Source organism: Cyphellophora europaea (genome assembly GCF_000365145.1).
Source record: "Cyphellophora europaea CBS 101466 unplaced genomic scaffold supercont1.3, whole genome shotgun sequence".
Lineage (NCBI taxonomy): Eukaryota > Fungi > Ascomycota > Eurotiomycetes > Chaetothyriales > Cyphellophoraceae > Cyphellophora > Cyphellophora europaea.
This window is the reverse complement of record NW_008481809.1, coordinates 219,975-238,388: the sequence shown is the minus strand read 5'-3', so window position 1 is coordinate 238,388 and position 18,414 is coordinate 219,975. Positions and strand designations below refer to the sequence as shown.

Sequence of the window (18,414 nt, the reverse complement as noted above, 5' to 3'; positions counted from 1 at the left end):
TGGAGGGTGAGTCCTGGTCGTAGAATTTGGTGTACTGCGGCGGTGGGGCATCGTAGACGTGAGACCTCGGGGGCCAATGTGTACGTCCCAGCATCGACATCTTTAGCTGATTCACGGATTACCGCACTTAGGCCTCCACGAAGATGGCTTGATTCCGAACGTCTGCCTCAACGCTACAATGAAAGCATGTCACCGGTTTGAGAGACATTCGCGGATGCGCGTCGGCCTAACGGGTCGCCTGTATTGGAGGCAGGTGAATGGTCAATAGCAAACGATGAGGCTGTTACGATTCTTGCTATTCGTGGCAGGAGGTCGCCACTAAAATGCGGCACGCTCGAGAGTACCTTGCGACGGTGTAAGCAGTCGACGTGAGTAACAACGTTGTGACGGTAGCGTAGGTGCAGGAAGGAAACTGCGAATCCAGAATCCGGGTGTCAGGTGGGCTGTGTCGGTGGTTGATAGGCTTTGTTTCAAGCGCTTGATTGGCGCCCTTGCCCAAGCACCGCCACATCGCCCGCTGGACAGCGAGCCGTGACTTGAAGGTAGAGTACTTGCACATAGAGCACCAGATCAATTGAGGGTCCAGGCTCTGCCTTATTATCTAAAGTACCATCGAACTCCACCGTAGCGATGTGGTCATGGTGGATCACGGCAAACTTCCTTTGAGCGTTCCGGACCTATTTAAGTGGATCGTTGGGGAGACGAATGCTTAGTGGTCTAGTGTGTGAGTCGAGAACGCCCCGCCCTGCCAGCAGGAAGGAGCCGCTGAGTGTTTTTGGAGGGGGGGGATTCAGTCTGATCGCGCAAGTGCTCTACTATGACTTCGTTCCCAACGCCTCAATTACCTTCTCCCGAAAGTCGACGGCCAGATCCAACATCAGCTTGTCCACTGGTGGCAGCAACTGCGTGGCAAACACACCTCCTACGCCAGCATTAGGGTCCAGGAACCACTCGATATTAGGTGCTCCGCCCCAGTGCAATGCCCATCCCTCTCCGCCTTTCTTCCTGCTCAGCGCGCCGGCCAGACTGTGGTTGTACTCATACTCGTCCTCAGCTTCTCCATCCTTAGATGGAAGCGGCAAGCCACCTGACAGCATTCTCCCTCCTGGGCCGGCCGCAAAGACAGTTCGCTGGCTCTGGCTGAGCTTTGATCCCAGCAGACCCTCTCCATCAACCAATTGAGGCTGGTACAGATACCTCTCCACCGTCTCGGGCTTCAGAATCCTTCCGTCGTTCCTGATAAGGCTCTCTAGGACCTTGATCCAGTCTTGTGCCGGGCATCTGATACCAGAGCCGCCCAGATCGTGCGTTGCATTCTCTGGCGGCATGGGACCTGCGGGCACCAACCCCTCCGGTCCTCTCGCAGTCATGTCGACCCATCGCTCCTCCGCGTCTTGTTCGCTCCATTTCAAATCCGCCTTCCGCCATACGGCCTCTCTTTCCTTCACGTTCACCGGCCCCAACACCTCTCTCTGAATTACCCTGCCCAACTTTCCCTCTTCTTCTCCATAGATCCTCTCCACCAGCAACCCAGCCCAGTCGATTCCAGGCCCATACTCCCACACAGTCCCCGGCTCATTGACCAGCGGGCCGCCCAGGCCCCCTGTCACAGTCCCGCCAAAGCTCCCTTGCACATCCCTTCCCTCTTGTTCAGCCCGCCACTTCCACCACCGGATCAACTTGGGATTGAGGAAATGGTAACCCATGCCGCTCGTGTGCGTCAGCAAGTGCCGTAGCGTGACCCTCGCGCCTGCACGCTTGCCATTCACATCCTCCCCATAAGTTGGCAGGCCGTCTTCACTCCAGCCAGTCAAATGCTGCAGGGCTCCCAGCTCGGGCACCGCTTCAGCGACGGGACGGTGAAGCGTCCACAGGCCACGCTCCACAAGCTGCAGGGCTGCCAGGGAGGTGAGGAGTTTGGTGGCGGATGCGAACCAGAAGCTGCTAGCGGGCGTCAGGGCTGGAGCGGGGCTACGAGAGGGTGAGACTGAGGTGGTTCCGCAGGAGAAACTATATTGGGGGATAGCAGGGTCCCGGCTTGCGGCGAGCAGGACGACGCCGGGGATGGATGGGCTAGTGGAGGTCGCTGGGGCGAGGGAGGTGAGGTATTCCTCGAAATCTTTGAGAGAATTGGCCATGATATCATCGGTCAAATAAATGCCTGCGTGCTGCAGTCTGCGTTCTGGTGTAGTGATGCGCAAGGTAGAGCACTGTCACGAGATTGACAATGCCGGTGGTTGTGTACCCGTTGATGTGTTGAACTTGAGTCGTATGCCCGCTCACGGAGCACGACGAGAGGGCAAGATGGGGACGATTTATATTTTTTGGTCACCTCGTTCAAGGCCTACGCTCTGTCCGAAGCATCGCTTCCGGCCCATTCGTGTGAAACTCTACTACGTGGGGTGCTCGGATGGCCTGGCTTGCTAGTGGTGCCATCAATTCCTGATCGCTAGACAGCAGTGGAAGCTTGAGCGATGCTTCGGATGACACAGAGTTAGCCTCGAGATGTACACGAATGTGAGTCAACAGCAAGGCCAAAAGTTTGTACGAAGTGTAACCTTGGAGGTGGACTTGAACCTCGTGTCCAAATGTTCGGCAACTTCAATGAACCAATCATCATACACGCCACCGCGAAAGGCTCTCGCAGCCTCGGTTGTGGGTCTGGACGTCCAATCATCGTCTCTAGAATCCGAGCTGGACAATTCCATCTCGGTCAGCCCCAGACACTTGTGGCAGACCGATCACAAAGGAGCACTGCAACGAAAGAGGTCGTGCTGCAGCGGTAGGCTCGCTGTACCACAACAGAGCTCCTTATAGTATCACTCGAGCGCCGAAGCCACTACCAGCTTTTTGCACTGCAGCCGAATGCTCGCTCCACCGTGAGCTTTCGGCAGACTCCACTATCAAACTCTCGACTCGACGACATCATCGACCTTCCTCCGTTCCTTTCACACCGTCGTCCATCGCAACACTGTTCATCGTAGGCAACTTCATCAACATCTCAGGCCGCGCGATCTTATCACGTGGAACCGCAGTCCCATCCCAAAGAGCCAGCCACATTGGTGTGGACAATCCAGCTCCAGATCCGCAGGAGATTAAAGCTCTCTAGTTTCCCTCACCACCCGTCACACGCCCCTCCCTCCGTCCGCCATCGCCTCTCAACACCATCACGCACCCACCCACCCACACTCCCATCGCCTCTCAACATCCAACATGCCCACGATAGCCGGCCGTCAGCGCCCAATCGAGAAATTCGCCTCCGCGGTCGGGAAATGCGGCGCCGAGGTAACCTTCCCCCCCCTCTTTTCCGCCATCCCATCTTCTGCACATCTCTCACCATCCGGCCACAACTCTTGAGGAGTGCGAGAGCTAACCATGTAACCATGAATTCATAGGCGACGGCATACGGCAAGTGCATCGTGGCCGACTACCAATCCGTGCATCAGGACATGTGCGCCAAGGAGTTTTTGCGCTTGAAGGACTGCTATCTCGTACGTCTTTCTCCCTGTAACCCAGACAAAATCTCCTTGCTTCTTCTTGCCTGTCTCCTACCACACATGTGAGCCTGCACCGAGGGAGAAGCGATGAAATCCGTTTTGCAGACTAGATTCCCATGTCTATCGGTTGATCTACTTTTTGGTCTTCTTCCTCGGGCTCGCTGAAAAGACCAACCATCGGTTCATTCTACTCGTCTTTTTGGTCGGGGTTCATCTACATCGTTCGTTACCCGCAGCGCTGCCATCATCGTCGCATCAATTCATCCAACTTTATTTAGCAGTGCACGCTAACATGTCCCGCTTCTAGAAAGCCGCAAAGAAGCCATAGGCTCAATCCGCCGCTTACACGCGTCCGCTTTCATAACCTCACAGCCGCAACAGCCGCAACTCAAACACCGCGCGGTTGACCTCCTGATCGCTCTGCATGATCAGCTTCTCTTCTTCCTTCTTCATCGCCTCTTTGCTCGGCTCGGGTTCCAGGTCCGTCACGACATGCTTGTCCACTGGCCGCCTCAGCGCCTTCTCGATGAACGCCGCCTGTTCCTCAAAGGCCCGCTCGATGCCGGTGTTGTCCGGATCCTCTTTCACCCGATACTCCATCTTGATATCGTCTGTGGGCTTCAGACCTGCCTTCTTCCGGATATCGTTGACGCGCCGGACAATCTCACGCGCTAGCGCCTCCTGCGCGAGCTCGGGGTAAATGGCCACGTCGAGAATGGTCAATACGTCGTTATCGGAGTTTGTCTCTTGCGTTTTGCTGTTTTCCCCCTCCTTGAGGGTGCGCTTGACAACCAAGTCGCCCTCAACAAGCTCAATGCCTGCCACCTGCGTCTTGCCCTCCGCCAGATAGGCCTTGCAATCCGCCGAACTCAGATCTGGCAGAGCTTTCTTGACCTTCTGCACATCCTTCTTGAGCTTCTTGCCGAGAACCGGCCAGTCCGCGGAGACTGAGTACTGTACGTTGTACTTGTCCTCATCTGAAGTCAAGATTAGGTCCCGCACATTGAGCTCCTCGGTGATGTAACCTTCTAGACTCTTGACATCATCGAGGTACTGTTGGTCTTTGTGGAGGACCACAAGCGTCTTTAGCGGGGTCTTCAAGCCGATGGCGACACGATCGCGCGACTGCCGAGCTAGCTCGATGACCTTTTGCATACGACCAACACGGCGCTCGACGACTTCGTCGAACAGGGCAGATCGGACCTCGGGGAAGGACAGGAAGTGCACAGATCGCATGTCGGTGGAATGCACGCTCTTGGGGATGAAAGGCAGGAGCTTGCTGTAGATAAGATCCGCGATGAAAGGGGTGAATGGCGCGAGGCCGCGTACGAGGGTATATAGAACATCAAAGAGAGAGTTGAGCGCGTGGAGGGTGTCGTCCTTGCCAAGCTCGCCCTTTAATCGCTTGCGGTTGAAGCGAATGTACCAGTTGGTAGTCTCATCGATGAGATTCAGCAAGCCAGGCACGACGGTGTAGAGGCGGTAGGCAGCCATCTCCTCGTTGATGTATTTGAGCAGCGACTGTGTCGATGCCAGGATCCATCTATCCATAACGTTGGTGTTGGTCTCCTCGGCTTTGGGATCGAAGACAAAATCGATGTTTTCAAGCTTTTTGAGAAGCTCAACTTGGCCCTCAAAGAACTTGTAGGAATTCCACAGTGGCAAAAGGACTTTCGTCACTATCTCCTTAACGCCTGCCTCCTTGAATCGTAGGGTCTCGGCGCGCACAACTGGCGAGTTGATCATGTACAAGCGGAGCGCATCGGCGCCATACTTGTCAATGATGGTCGTCGGGTCGGGATAGTTCTTCAGGCGTTTTGACATTTTCTTGCCGTCTTCGGCCAGCACAATACCGTTGACTACGCAGTTCTTGAAGGGCAGTTTGCCGAAGAGGTGAATGCCGAGGATGACAAGGGTGTAGAACCAGCCGCGAGTCTGGTCCAGGCCTTCAGCGATGAAGTCGCCCGGATAGCGGTCATTGAAGGTATCAGCCCCCTCAAAGGGGTAATGTGATGAGGCATACGGCATGGAGCCAGATTCGAACCAACAGTCGAAGACCTCATCGATGCGGCGGAGCGGGGGCCCAGCGGGATTCTTTTGCGAGGGGATGGTGATGTTATCAACCTTGTCGCGGTGAATGTCAGCGATCTCACCAGAGTATCCAGAAAGCTCCTTCAGCTCTTGGATGCTGCCAACGGCAATGACCTCTGAGAAGTCTTCATTTGCCCAGAGGGGGATAGGTGTACCCCAGTAGCGATTTCGACTGATGTTCCAGTCTCGGGCATTCTTGATCCAATCTGCAAAGCGCTTCTCCTTGACAAACCCGGGCACCCAATGAGACTTCTCAATGCCATCAAGCATGGCAGGAATGATGGACTCGCCTTTCTCCGTTCCAGCAATGTTCACAAACCAGCCAGAGATCGCTCGATAGATAAGTGGTGTATCAGATCGCCAACAGAAAGGGTAGGCGTGGAATAGCTGACCATCTTTGATAAGTCTGCCACTTGCTTTTAGGTGTTTGATGATGTTCTTGTCGGCATCCTTCACGTGCTGACCGACAAAGTCCGTGACCTCCTTGGTGAATTTGCCTGTCTCATCCACGGGATTGGGAGGTAATCGGCCGGAATTGATGATACCGTGTTCTTGTGCAACGCGATAATCGTCCTCACCGAAAGATGGAGCCTGGTGGACAATGCCAGTACCGTCGGTCTTGGTGACATAGGTAGCCGTCAGAACCTTGAAGCCATAGTCCTTGAATTCTTCATAGAAGTAGTTGAACAGTGGTTCGTATTTCAGTCCAGCGAGATCTTTGCCCTTCAACTTCTCCACAATGGTGAATTTGGCCTTCTTCGGGTCTTTGTACAGGGTACCCAACAGCTCTTCCATCATGATGTACTGATGACCGGAGTCCTTGTCCAGAAACTTGATATAATCATAATCAGGGTGGACAGCCAATGCGCAGTTCGACGGTAGCGTCCACGGGGTCGTTGTCCAAGCTAGGAAGCTGGTATTGGGATCCGATAGAAGAGGGAATGACACCACAACAGCTGGATCCTGAACGTCCTTATAATTGGATTGCGCCTCATGCTGGCTAAGTGGTGTGCTGAGGGCAGTCGAAAAGGGCATGACTCGGTAGCTGCGATAGACTTGACCCTTGTCAAAGAGTTGTTTGAACACCCACCACACCGATTCCATGAAGGTGGGGTTCATTGTCTTATAGTCGTTGTCGAAGTCAATCCATCTTCCCAACCGATCAATGGTTTCTCTCCACTCGGTCGCGAACCTCATGACAATAGCCTTGCACTCTGCATTGTAACGTTCAATGCCCATCTCTTTGACCGCGGCCGGGCCAGAAATGCTGAACTTCTTGTCAATTTCATATTCAATAGGTAGGCCGTGTGTATCCCAGCCAAATCTTCGCTCGACATAGAAGCCTTTCATAGACCAGTAGCGGGGGATGATGTCCTTGATGGTGGAGGCGAGGAGGTGACCATAGTGAGGTAGACCGGTCGCAAAGGGTGGTCCTGAGCTTCATGTTAGCACGTGCTATGCAAATGGCGGAGGCGGGGTGCTCACCATCGAAAAAAGTATAGGCAGGGTTGCCTTTGGACAGAGCAACTTGAGTCTGGAAGGCGTCAATCTCTCGCCATCGCTTGAGCGTAGCAGCTTCCTCCGCAGAGAAGTTGACCGCCATGTTGTTGCAAGCTGGGACGCTGACGCTGCTGCGAGGCGGACTTTTTGTATTGTCTGCGCGTGAGTCAAGTCGGAGCGGGCGACGATCGTTTGCGGTCTTGGCGTTATGCTCCGATTGGCTCAATTCAGATAACGAGGCTGCCTGTGGCGAGGCTGATTCTAGAAGGAGTCAGATGAGGGCCGAGACATTACAATGCTTTGTGTTTGAAGTGGCGCCGAGGGGAAATTAGCAGTGAAAAGAAAGGCACTGAGTCTCAGTAGGTAGTACTTGTACAGGGTATCTAGCTCTATAAATTTTCCCAGACCGCCTGCTATGCATTTGCAGAGTCCCATCCCATCGACACCTAGTCCACATCGCTATCTTCGGCCGCTTCCTCCTCGTCTTCCTCGTCCTCGTCTTCAGAGACTTCTTGTCCAAGTTCCTTTAGTTTCGCTTTATCGGCCTTTCTCTTAACTTCGAGGTCGCCGAACACGACCAGCAAATCATCAAGCTCCGTCTGCGCAGCCTTCCGTGACTCCTCTACTTCTTCGACCTTCTTTGATAGCGTCTTGAGCTCGGCACTGGCTTCCTTCTCACGTTGTTCGGCTCTCTTGAGGCGTCCTTCCATGGCCGACAATTTAGCCGTATGTTCGTCATTAGCGGTCTGAAGATCTTGCAAATGATTCTTCTCAGCTTTGGCAAGCTGCTTCTTAAGCTCATCAACTTGACCTTTCAGATCAGCAATTTCTGCCTCGTTGCCATCCCTAGCTTGTTTGAGCCGAAGCTGCAGGTCGTCGATCTCTTTTCGATGGTCGTTTGCGGCCGAGTCAAAATTCTTAGCTGCCTGCTCAAGCGCCTGCTTGTGCTCTTTGATCAGTTTATCCCTGGCTTGGTTGGAACGTTGCTCTTGCTCTTTTGCCTCCTGCACGAATTTCTGTCGCTCCTGGTCTCGTTGTCTCTGGGCTGCATCCATGGCTGCTGAGTGGTCGATCCGCCGTCGATTGAGGTCTTCGTCATGGCTCTTCTTCATCGAATTCAGTTCGCGGGCGTGGTCTTGCTTCATCCTTGCGGATTCGTCTTCGTGATTGTTTTGCAGGCTTTGGTTGATTTGCTTGATTCTGTTCAAGTCGACAGTACTTGACTCCCGCGTTCTACGATGCTCGAGCTCTTCATCTTCCAGCTTCCGACGTAGTTGCAGAAGCTCGTTGTTTGCCGTTTCCAAAAGTCGCTTCTGCTCCTCCACGTCTGCCCTCAGGCTGTCAACGAGATCCCTGGAGATGCCCTTCTGTACGCCATTGCTCAAGACCGAGACCTCAAAACCTGGGTCTCGGTCAATAGTGCGTAGAAGGCGACTGAAGTTGTCTTTCAAAAAGTCAACGAAAGCCTTGTCAAAGAAGACATCAGGTAGACCACCGTTGCTACTTTGAGGCAGAACCTCGAAATCCCGCACGAAAGGATTCTCTCGAAGCCTTGTCATTCGATCCACGTATGTCTCGCGACCAAGGTTTGTGTTCAGCAGGCTGTGCAGTGATGCACGTGGTACAGGAGAGTCTTTGGTGGAAAATTCGTAGCTGATGCCGATCAAGAGTGCGCAAAGGCTTGAAACAAGCGGCATCGAAGTATTAGAGACCTTGACAGCTGCAATGAGTCCTTGCACATTGGTGCCTTCGCCCAACAAGTCATTGACGGCATCCGGATCTTCAAAGAGCCAGGTACAGAGAAGCATGAGACAACCAAGCAGGGCGCGCTCGTCTTCGACATGCTGCACACCTGCAATAATATTGCTGGCCACACTTTGTACAAAGGTGACCACTTCCTCGCCATTGTCGGCATCGCCTTCGGCAACCTTGAGCGCAAGGCTCTTGGCATCGGGGTTGTCGAAAAGTAAGTGCATGAGTATAACGGCAGCCATCCACTGCTGGTAAGGATCAGAGGTGCTGCGTGCTGCTGGAGGTTCGAGCAGGACGGTAAGGATATTAGGGATGACATCCTCGCCGCTTCGGTGGCCTTCAATTGCCCTTCGCAGAACGTGCTCGCGAATACCATTATGACCTTCTATGAAAGCCTGGACACAATTTGAAGCTGCTAGACGAACATCAAACATTGATAATGGCGCGGGCTCCAGTGATAGTTCAAGAAGAGCCTCGATCACATTAACCTCCTCCAACACCTGTTTAGGTTTGCTTGGCGGCTTTTCGTTGATCTTGCCTCCCGGAGCTGGGATTGAGTGTCCATTCGTCACGGGTGCCTCGCTTCTGGACGGGATCTGTACTGGAAGATCGCCAAAGCGCTCTTGCAGGCCAGAATTTGAGCGGATGATGTCGCCACAAGTTTCGAGAGCTTTTGCCCGGATGCCCACACTGAACGAGACGTGAAAAGCAAGCTGCAGAATTCTTGATAGCACGTTGCTTTGCCAGAAGGCCTGTTGGTTGATAGATGTGCCAGGAGCCCCTTTCGGTAGAAACAGCTGTATGACGGTCAATAGGCCCCAAACATTGATGTCTCGCTGCGGCTTGATCCATTCCGTAACTCCTTCTGGGCCGTTCTCTTCAGCAAGAGCATCGGCCAGGAGCTTCGCCAGTCTTGCGACGCCGCCGATCTCTCGAAAGTAGGACTGATTCGAAGTGTTGAGCTTGAGAAGATTTCCTAGCAATGCAAGGCAGTCCTGCACAGTGGTCGCACCGTGTGTAAGACCGCCTTCGGTCTCAATGACATTGAAAATTCGTCCAAATGCATCTTCGAACGCCACAACTTTTTGCAACTCAGTAGAGGATGGAGTCAGGGACACCAGGAGAAGGAGCGCCTCATTCCGAATCATTTCCCTCTTGTCGTCGAGGATAGCCACAACGCGCGACACACCCAGAGGGGCTGCGAAGACAGCCTCTTGTGTCCGTTCAGGTCTGGCGCTGCAGACATGAGACAGTATCTGAAGCGAGTATAACCTTGGATACAATTCATGGTTTTCAAGTAAATCGAGCAATGCAGTGACATTGTCCTGCTTGAGGGCGAACTCATCCGCCAGCCAGACAGTGATTTCATCGGACGCTTCGTCTGCTTTTGCATCAGGCTCAAATAGACCCAGTAATGTCTCCAGAACGATTTTTATGGTGTCGAGGTCGTCGGCATCGCGTCGCAGGCAAGCGACCAGGTCACGCAGGCCACCGGAAGCAACCGAGGCAGGGTATAGTTTGGCAAAGCTTCGGAGGCCTTGTATCGCAGCGCGGCGATCTTCGAGGAGTGTGGCACTCTGCAGACGGGCACTGAGAGTCTGGATCGTGTCGGTAGCCGTCTGCCGGGCAGGGGCCTGGGACTCGAGGATGCGTAGCATATCGGTTTAAGATTGAGCCGTGTTAACGCGGTCGGGGACGAATGCGGAACATTATCGGACGAAGTGGAACAGGCTACTAGCTCTGGTAGCACTATCACAAAAGGTGCGGACGAATAAGTCAAGAAATGTTATGCTGCATTGCTGAAGTACACCTGCGATTCGGAGAGGCCACGGCACAACTTCGTGTTGGATTCAACTTTCTTTGCGGAGAGAGTGACACACGCTAGCCCATTTGCGGTTAGCATCTTTTAGTGAATTGCCCTTCTCGACGACCGCCGCTTTCTTATGGGCAATTCGTTGATGAGATCGACGAATGCAGATTCAGCAGGGAGACCCAAGGTCCTCAGAAGATGAGTACTACTGTTCCTTAGGCCTCGAAAATGACACCATGTTGACCTGCAGAATTGCCTTTCTGGTCTGGTTTGTACTGCAACATATCTGTGCCCCTCGTCACACTCTATCAATTTGTTAGTCAGTGCCATGCCGTAGATTTGAGCATTGACCTCGTCTTCGGAGAGCAAATTAGTTAGGAGATTTGTCGAAGAACGACTGTCCAGCCGTCATTAGGTCCGCTACGGTCGAATGCAAGGTATATAAATGCAGATACACGACATGTAATACGGTGTCGAGCAAATCTAGTCCTCGAGAAGACAACTGCCATGCCTCAACAGTCCTCTGTCATTATCACTGGGGCGTCTGGTGCACTCGGGAGCAGAATAGCTCTCAAGTTAGCTGCACTCTTTCCTGGTCAATACTACCTTGTCCTGGCCGCCCGAAATACCAGCAACCAAAGTACCGAACAATTGTCGTCACAACTGCAAGCAGCAGGCGCCCTTTTTACCTGGGAGAAACTCGACCTATCCTCTCTCGCAGCAGTGAATGATTTCACCGACCGAGTGCTTGCCGCCATTGCAAAAAAGCGAATACCTGCTTTATACGGCCTGGTCAACTGTGCCGCCATTCAGATGGTTCCCATCACCAAGACCGTGGATGGCTTCGATCTGGAAACTCAAACCAACGTTCTTGCTCCTATGCTATTGATCCAGAAGCTTAACTCTGCTCTGGAAGGTGGAGTGGTTGTCAACGTGTCCAGCTCCACACATAGTATAGGGGAATACGACTCATTCAGAAACGAACATGTCTCCTTGGACAAGTCCACTGGCACAGTTCTTAGTACACCAGCGGCACTCAAAAAGTATGGTAGCACGAAGCTCAATTTGATGATGGCTGGTTATGCCTTGCAGCGAACTGAAAGATTCGTGAGTAGTGTCTCGTCCTTGGCCCCAAATTCACTGACATCAGTGCAGGCTGACATCCAGATGGTTTCGGCGGACCCCGGAGGAATGAGTGGTAGCTCTCGATTGGCACCTGAGGGACGCTTGGCCTTGAAGATGGCTCAGGCGGCCTTCGTCGCTATGGGACCGCTTCTCCGATTGTTCTTCCCGTCTGCAATCAACCCGCCAGAAGTGCCTGCGGCGGCATTTGCCAATATCATTCATCAAGCCAAAGAACAGAGGATGGCTGCACACTATGTAATTGGAGAGAGTAAAGAGTCGTCGCCCCTCAGCCGAGACGAAACGAAGCAGGATGAGGCACTGGCTTTCGTCATGGAGGATTTGAAGAAGTGGCTTTGAGCGTAGAAAACCCAGATCCGCTGTTGATCACCGTGGCACTAGCTCATGGGATATTCAGATACACTGAACTCTAGAAAGCCCACTCTGCTTTCTCACACTTGACCATGGTAAAAGCCAGAGTACCTTGACTCGAAACCGATCGAGCTGCAGCCGTGGTAGCATTCTGGATCCGGTTTAGCGCGCGGATCCTGCCGATCAATGCCAAGGCTGCAGGCTGCGCTGCGCAAGTCTTCAAGTCTTCAAGTCTCTTGGAAGTTCGCGCATCGTCAGATCTTTCCTCAAGGTCTCTTTCATCTCGTCCTTCCTTTCTCGGACATTTTATTGTGGGAGGGCCTTCATCACGAGTCTGTCATCTTCTTGCGCTGCTGCGCGAACAGACTGTCGCACTAGTTCGCGACCTAGTCAACGTTCAACCGAGAGGTGCTCGTCTCAGCCCTTGTCCTTTGTTGACATCCATCCCCTTTCATCGTGTCATCTTCGCCGTTCCCCCTCGCTTCTAGCAAGAATCAGCCACTATGGGTGTTCCAGCGCTCTTCCGCTGGCTGTCCAAAAAATATCCGAAGATCGTCAGCTCCGTCATCGAGGAACCTGGCTACGAGATCGATGGCGTTCATTATCCCCCTGACACCACCAAGCCAAATCCTAATGGAGAAGAGATGCACAATCTGTACCTTGATTTCAACGGTATCGTGCATCCGTGCTCTCACCCTGAGGGCAAGCCTGCACCTTCCACCGAGAGTGAGATGATGATGGAAATCTTCAAGTATACTGACCGTGTCGTCAACATGGTCCGACCCCGCCGCCTGCTCATGATCGCAATTGGTAAGTGCACAACTCTGAAGATCTACAGAGCTAACAAGTAATAGATGGCGTTGCTCCGCGTGCCAAAATGAATCAACAACGTGCCCGTCGATTCCGATCTGCCCGAGATGCGAAAGAGGCAGACGAGAAGAAGGCCGAGTTCTCAGCTCTTCTCCGTCGACAACAAGGTAACGGAGCTGATGACGCCAACTCTGAGGAAGAAGTCATTAAGAAAACCTGGGATAGCAATGTCATCACGCCTGGCACTCCCTTTATGTTCATTCTCGCTCAATCTGTTCGTTACTGGTGCCAATGGAAGCTCAACACCGACCCAGCGTGGGCTGACCTCAAGGTCGTCATCTCTGACGCCAGTGTACCTGGTGAAGGTGAGCACAAGATCATGCAATTCATCCGCTCTCAACGTTCCGACCCAGAGTATGACCCCAACACTCGCCATGTCATGTATGGTCTGGATGCCGACTTGATCATGCTTGGTCTTGCAACTCATGAGCCTCATTTCCGTATTCTCCGAGAAGACGTTTTCTTTCAGGATGCCAAAGCCAAAACCTGCAAGCTGTGCGGTCAACCAGGGCACTATGCGGACCAGTGTCGAGGCACCCCCAAACAAAAAAGTGGAGAACACGATGAGAAAGCTGCCAAACCCGAGCAGAAGCCTTTCATCTGGCTTAGTGTTTCAATCTTGCGTGAGTATCTGTCAGCAGAGATGTTTGTGCAGGGCCAACAATTTCGCTTTGACTTGGAACGTGCTATCGATGACTGGGTCTTCATGTGCTTCTTCGTCGGAAACGATTTCTTGCCCCATCTCCCCAGTCTGGACATTCACGAGGATGGCATTGATAAGCTCATTGCCATTTGGCGAGACAACTTGCCCATCATGGGCGGGTACCTGACTTGCGACGGCACGGTGGAGCTTGCTCGTGCTCAATGCATTCTGGCAGGCCTGGCCAAGCAAGAAGATGCCATCTTCCGGAGACGCCGTGAGGTTGAGGAAAAGAAGGAGCGGAACAACAAGCGTCGCAAGGCCGAGCAAGACGCTCGCGACGCCCGCGACAACAAGCGCAGACGTAGCTCACCCGATTACAGCAGGGGCGGCAAGATCGACAATCGAGCTCCAACCGGCAACATGAAGCCTATCGTCTTCGCCGATGCCCCAACTGGGCACATCGATTATAACATGATCGTGAACCGGAACAACGTCGACAAATCGCTGGCAGCCAACAAGAGTGCTGCGGCTGCCCTGAAGGAGAAGATGCTCGCCGCGAGCAAGGGCGCTGAGGCACCGGCGCCGGCACCGGCACCGGCACCGGCTACTAATTCTGTCAGTGAAGCGCCGCAGACTTCCCCTGCCTCGGCGCCTTCCAAACGCAAAGCTGAGTTGATGGAAGAAGACGCTGCTGCGTCCACGGATTCTGGCACACCCGGCCGCAACACACCGGTTCAAGAAGCACCCAAACCCAAGTTTGATCCTGATAATCCACCACCCGATACCGTCCGCCTGTGGGAGGAAGGCTATGCCGACCGCTATTACGAGCAGAAGTTCCATGTTGCTCCCGATAACGTAGAGTTTCGTCACCAGGTTGCTCGAGCCTATGTCGAAGGTCTAGCATGGGTATTGCTTTATTACTTCCAAGGTTGTGCTTCGTGGACTTGGTACTATCCCTATCACTATGCCCCCTTCGCGGCCGACTTTGTCGACTTGGATAAAATGAACATCAAATTCGACAAAGGCAAGCCTTTCCGACCTTACGAGCAGCTGATGGGTGTCTTGCCTGCTGCCTCGAATCATGCCATTCCCAAGGCGTTTCATCCTCTGATGACCGAGGAAGACTCTGAGATCATCGACTTCTATCCTGAAGATTTCGACCTCGACATGAATGGCAAGAAGCAGGAGTGGAAAGCTGTGGTGCTTTTGCCATTCATCGATGAAAAGCGGCTTCTGGCAGCTATGGACACCAAGTACCCTCTTCTTACCGAAGATGAACGTCAGCGCAATGAGATCGGCAAGGAAGCTCTACTTCTTGCGGATAGAAATCCTCTGTACGATTTTATGGCAACTGAGTTCTACTCCAAGAAAGCAAAAACCGGTGTGAAGGTCAAATTGCCAACACAGAAAGGCAAACTTGCTGGCCATGTCAGCAAGAATGATGACTTCTTGCCTCACATGGACCTGAGAGGACCCGCAGATGATATTAGGTTGGAGCCAGATGTGAACGATGATCGCAGCATGAACGTCCACTACTTCATGCCACCGGCTACGCACGTCCACAAGTCAATGCTGTTCCCCGGTGTGCAGATGCCAACCCCCGCTCTGGACAAGTCGGACCTCAGCATTCTCAAGTCGAAGGCTCGCAATTCTGGTAGAGATTTCGGTGGTGCACCACTCTACGACAACACTCGACGCGACCCAATGGATCGAGATCGGGCTCCGAGGATCAACTACGCTGCGGAGCGAGGTCCGAATAACTTTCCACCCCCGCCGTTTCCACCTGTGCCGCCGCCAGGTGCCAATTCTCGAGACAACCCGTTCGCAGCATTCTTGGACCCCAAGTTTGCACCAGGCATGCCTCCAAGGGGAATGGCTGTACCACCACCACCAATTCCGCCCCCACCGCATGCCGCTTACCCCAATCAGGGCTATCAAGGCGGAAGTCAGAGATCGTATCAAGGTGGATACCAGGGAGGATACCAAGGAGGATACCAAGGAGGCCAACAGCAGGGAGGACGTCCGCAAGGCCACGGCTACTACGGACAGGGTCACCAAAACGGAGATCGGCGAAACGGAGGTGATTCATACGGTGGTCAAGCAAGGAATGGAGGAGGTAATTACTATGGCGGTCGGCGTTAAGCCATGTTCGAATGCCTGGCGCGTTTCAAGTCAACGGCTTTGCGAGGGTGAATGATACCTCATATGCACACAGCCGTTGCGCTAGGTAAACAAGGCGCTCAGATCAAGTTTCCGACCACGAGAGGGCTATGGCCAAGACATTCTGTCAAACGTCAGCGGGGTTCTTCTCACTGAAATACATCTTTTCTCATGGCAAGGCTGGTTCCTGAGTCTCGAATGCCGAATACGTGGAGGATTTCGTGTGAAGCTCACTTGTCACAGGTCATCAGATCGATGCCCGTGCTTCGTTGTGATACCAGTCCATTTATACTTGCGTTGGCACCTACCAGTCTGAATCCGCTCGGGCGTGGGTGCCCCTTGACGATCCATGGCCAATGCTCATACCCGCTGATGGACCAAGAGGTGTTGGTCTATATTGATTTGTTTACGGTCCGGCCAACACCTGCAAGTGGTTGCCCATTACCCACTACCTGATACGTGGGATATACACACGCGGTACAGGTCTGTTCCCCGGACCGTCATCGCCGAGAAATTCCTGAATGTTCAGCTTGTCCAACATGGCCACGAGATCAACGCGTGAGCAAGAGCGACGTTGCATCGAGATAGGGCGGACAGGCGTATTCGGAATGGATGTGGTCGTTGTGCGACTGGTGCTGAAGACGGAGCAATGGTAGTGCTATAAAGGCCCAGCATTCTCTCAACCAAAGCCATCACCATCAATCACAACCACAACCACAACCACAAACAAGCAAGCATACACCGCCCAAAAGCCACCAAAGGTCAAACGTGCCCCACAGTTCAAACCACACATCAAGCAAACAATCATGAAACTCACCCTCATCACCACCTTCCTCGGGTACGCCTCTTGCCTCCTGCCTCCTGCCATCCCTCCACTCCCTTCCACAATGTCCCCTCCCATCAACCCCCCACATCCCCACATCCCAGACTCCCCAAGCTAACACCCTCTCTCCTCCCATACCATAGTCTCCTCATCACCCGCGCCCTAGCAGTCTCCTGCGGCGACCAAGCCAACGCCGCCGGCCCCGTCTGCATGGAGAGCACGGCGTATCCGTGTCCGAGGGGGTATCGTCCCGTGTTCTACGATAGTCCGAAGCCGTGTGAGAGCGGGGAGCGGTGCTGTATTATTGGCTAAGTTGGGTGGTATAGAGTGAGATAGGATGAGTAGTGTGGCTAGGAAGGAAGAATGGAGCAAGGTGGGTAGGGGGGAGCACCTGGGACCGTGAAGACTATCGCTCACTTGTGGTAGCGGAAACTACAAAAGTCACTCGTTTGGAGAACACTCGTCTTGTGCAAGGGAATACGTACGCACACCTCATTTGAAGCAAACCATGGAAAAGGGTTCCTCCTTCCAACGCGGAACCTTACATCCCATTTCCCAGCATTGCGAGATGCGAACCCCCACCAAACACCACTGCTGAGTGTCCGAAGCTTTGCATGCGTACACGCAAGACCATTTCCTCTCACGTTCTAAGTCTCCCACACCCTCAACTGCTCCTCCGTCCACCTCCACAGCTCCTGCGTCAACTTATCATCCCTCACCATCTTCGCCTTGCCCACCTCCCCGACCGGCACGTAATACTCGCCACTGACCACCCCCTGCTTCGCCGTCGCCGCCCACAGCTGGTTCCTCGTGCCCTCGCTCGGGTCCTTCATGAGCCAGCCCCCCACCGTGGCGCGCAAGCCCCGTATCACGATGCTCCCTTCGGCCATCTTGTCCTGTAGGCCCGTGGCATAGACGCCCGGATGGGTGGCCGCGACGGTGAGTTTGGGGTAGTGGCGCGCCAGGGCGCGCGCATACAGCGCGTTGGCGAGCTTGGACTGCCCGTAGCGCGCGCGGTCGGAGATCTCGGCTTGCGGCGTTTTGAGAGCGGGGAAGATGATGCCGCCTTTGGGCGCGGAGGAGAGGAGGTCGGAGGAGACGACGACGACGCGGGGGTCGGGCGAGCGGAGGAGGGAGGGGAGCAGGAGCTTGGTCAGGAGCGCGTGGCCGAGATGGTTGGTGGCCATTTGGAGCTCGTAGCCGTCGGCGGTCACGCTGGGTGGGTGCATCATGATGCCGGCGTTCAAAATGAGGATGTCGAGCGTGAAGTCGGGGAAGGAGGTGACGAGGGCGACGGCAGCGGCGTGGACCGAGGCTAGGCTGGAGAGATCCATGGGGAGAGGGGTGAATTGGGTGTTGAGGCCCGGGATGGTTTCACGGAGTTTGCGAGTGGCTTCTTCGGCTTTGGCGATTGAGCGCGCGGCCATGATGATGTGTGCAGGCTGGTGTTTGGCCAGGTCATGGACAGACTGGTAGCCAAGGCCGGCATTGGCGCCCGTGACGAGGATGGTTTTGCCTGTGAGGGAAGGGATGTCGGTGGCGGGGTTGAACTCGATTTTCTCGTCGCAGGACGGCATGGTGGATGGCGGGACTGGGCACTGAATGATTCTACTAGGGTTCTAATGCGAGGGTGCTGCTCGAGTTGAGCAGATGCGACCGGGGGGAAATCCCATCTTCGTCTTCATATACAAGATTGCGGATGTTAGGCCCCTCCGGATGGGGCTGTCGGAGTTGGGCTAATAGCATCCTTCCCTCATTCTAGTCTGCTCAGCTC

The 18,414-nt window shown here is 53.9% G+C and overlaps 6 protein-coding genes across 6 annotated transcripts; 2 read left to right on the top strand and 4 right to left on the bottom strand.

Annotated features, from left to right (window-relative positions):
* Nucleotides 1-815: 815 nt before the first annotated feature.
* HMPREF1541_02997 (uncharacterized protein) lies at nucleotides 816-2,138 on the bottom strand (the record flags this gene model as incomplete). Its single annotated transcript, XM_008717349.1, has 1 exon — nucleotides 816-2,138. The coding sequence occupies one exon, from the start codon at nucleotides 2,136-2,138 to the stop codon at nucleotides 816-818; it is 1,323 nt and encodes a 440-aa protein (XP_008715571.1).
* Nucleotides 2,139-3,863: 1,725 nt separating this feature from the next.
* Nucleotides 3,864-7,191, bottom strand: HMPREF1541_02996 (isoleucine-tRNA ligase; the record flags this gene model as incomplete). The annotated part of the gene is made up of 2 exons (XM_008717348.1): nucleotides 3,864-7,021; nucleotides 7,074-7,191. 2 exons carry the CDS (start codon nucleotides 7,189-7,191, stop codon nucleotides 3,864-3,866), a joined length of 3,276 nt encoding a protein of 1,091 aa, XP_008715570.1.
* Nucleotides 7,192-7,534: 343 nt separating this feature from the next.
* On the bottom strand, nucleotides 7,535-10,498 carry HMPREF1541_02995 (uncharacterized protein; the record flags this gene model as incomplete). Its single annotated transcript, XM_008717347.1, has 1 exon — nucleotides 7,535-10,498. The coding sequence occupies one exon, from the start codon at nucleotides 10,496-10,498 to the stop codon at nucleotides 7,535-7,537; it is 2,964 nt and encodes a 987-aa protein (XP_008715569.1).
* A 659-nt stretch (nucleotides 10,499-11,157) lies between these two features.
* Nucleotides 11,158-12,132, top strand: HMPREF1541_02994 (uncharacterized protein; the record flags this gene model as incomplete). Its single annotated transcript, XM_008717346.1, has 2 exons — nucleotides 11,158-11,757; nucleotides 11,806-12,132. The coding sequence occupies 2 exons, from the start codon at nucleotides 11,158-11,160 to the stop codon at nucleotides 12,130-12,132; spliced, it is 927 nt and encodes a 308-aa protein (XP_008715568.1).
* A 515-nt stretch (nucleotides 12,133-12,647) lies between these two features.
* On the top strand, nucleotides 12,648-15,799 carry HMPREF1541_02993 (uncharacterized protein; the record flags this gene model as incomplete). Its single annotated transcript, XM_008717345.1, has 2 exons — nucleotides 12,648-12,954; nucleotides 12,999-15,799. 2 exons carry the CDS (start codon nucleotides 12,648-12,650, stop codon nucleotides 15,797-15,799), a joined length of 3,108 nt encoding a protein of 1,035 aa, XP_008715567.1.
* Nucleotides 15,800-17,287: 1,488 nt separating this feature from the next.
* On the bottom strand, nucleotides 17,288-18,217 carry HMPREF1541_02992 (uncharacterized protein; the record flags this gene model as incomplete). Its single annotated transcript, XM_008717344.1, has 1 exon — nucleotides 17,288-18,217. The coding sequence occupies one exon, from the start codon at nucleotides 18,215-18,217 to the stop codon at nucleotides 17,288-17,290; it is 930 nt and encodes a 309-aa protein (XP_008715566.1).
* Nucleotides 18,218-18,414: the final 197 nt, after the last annotated feature.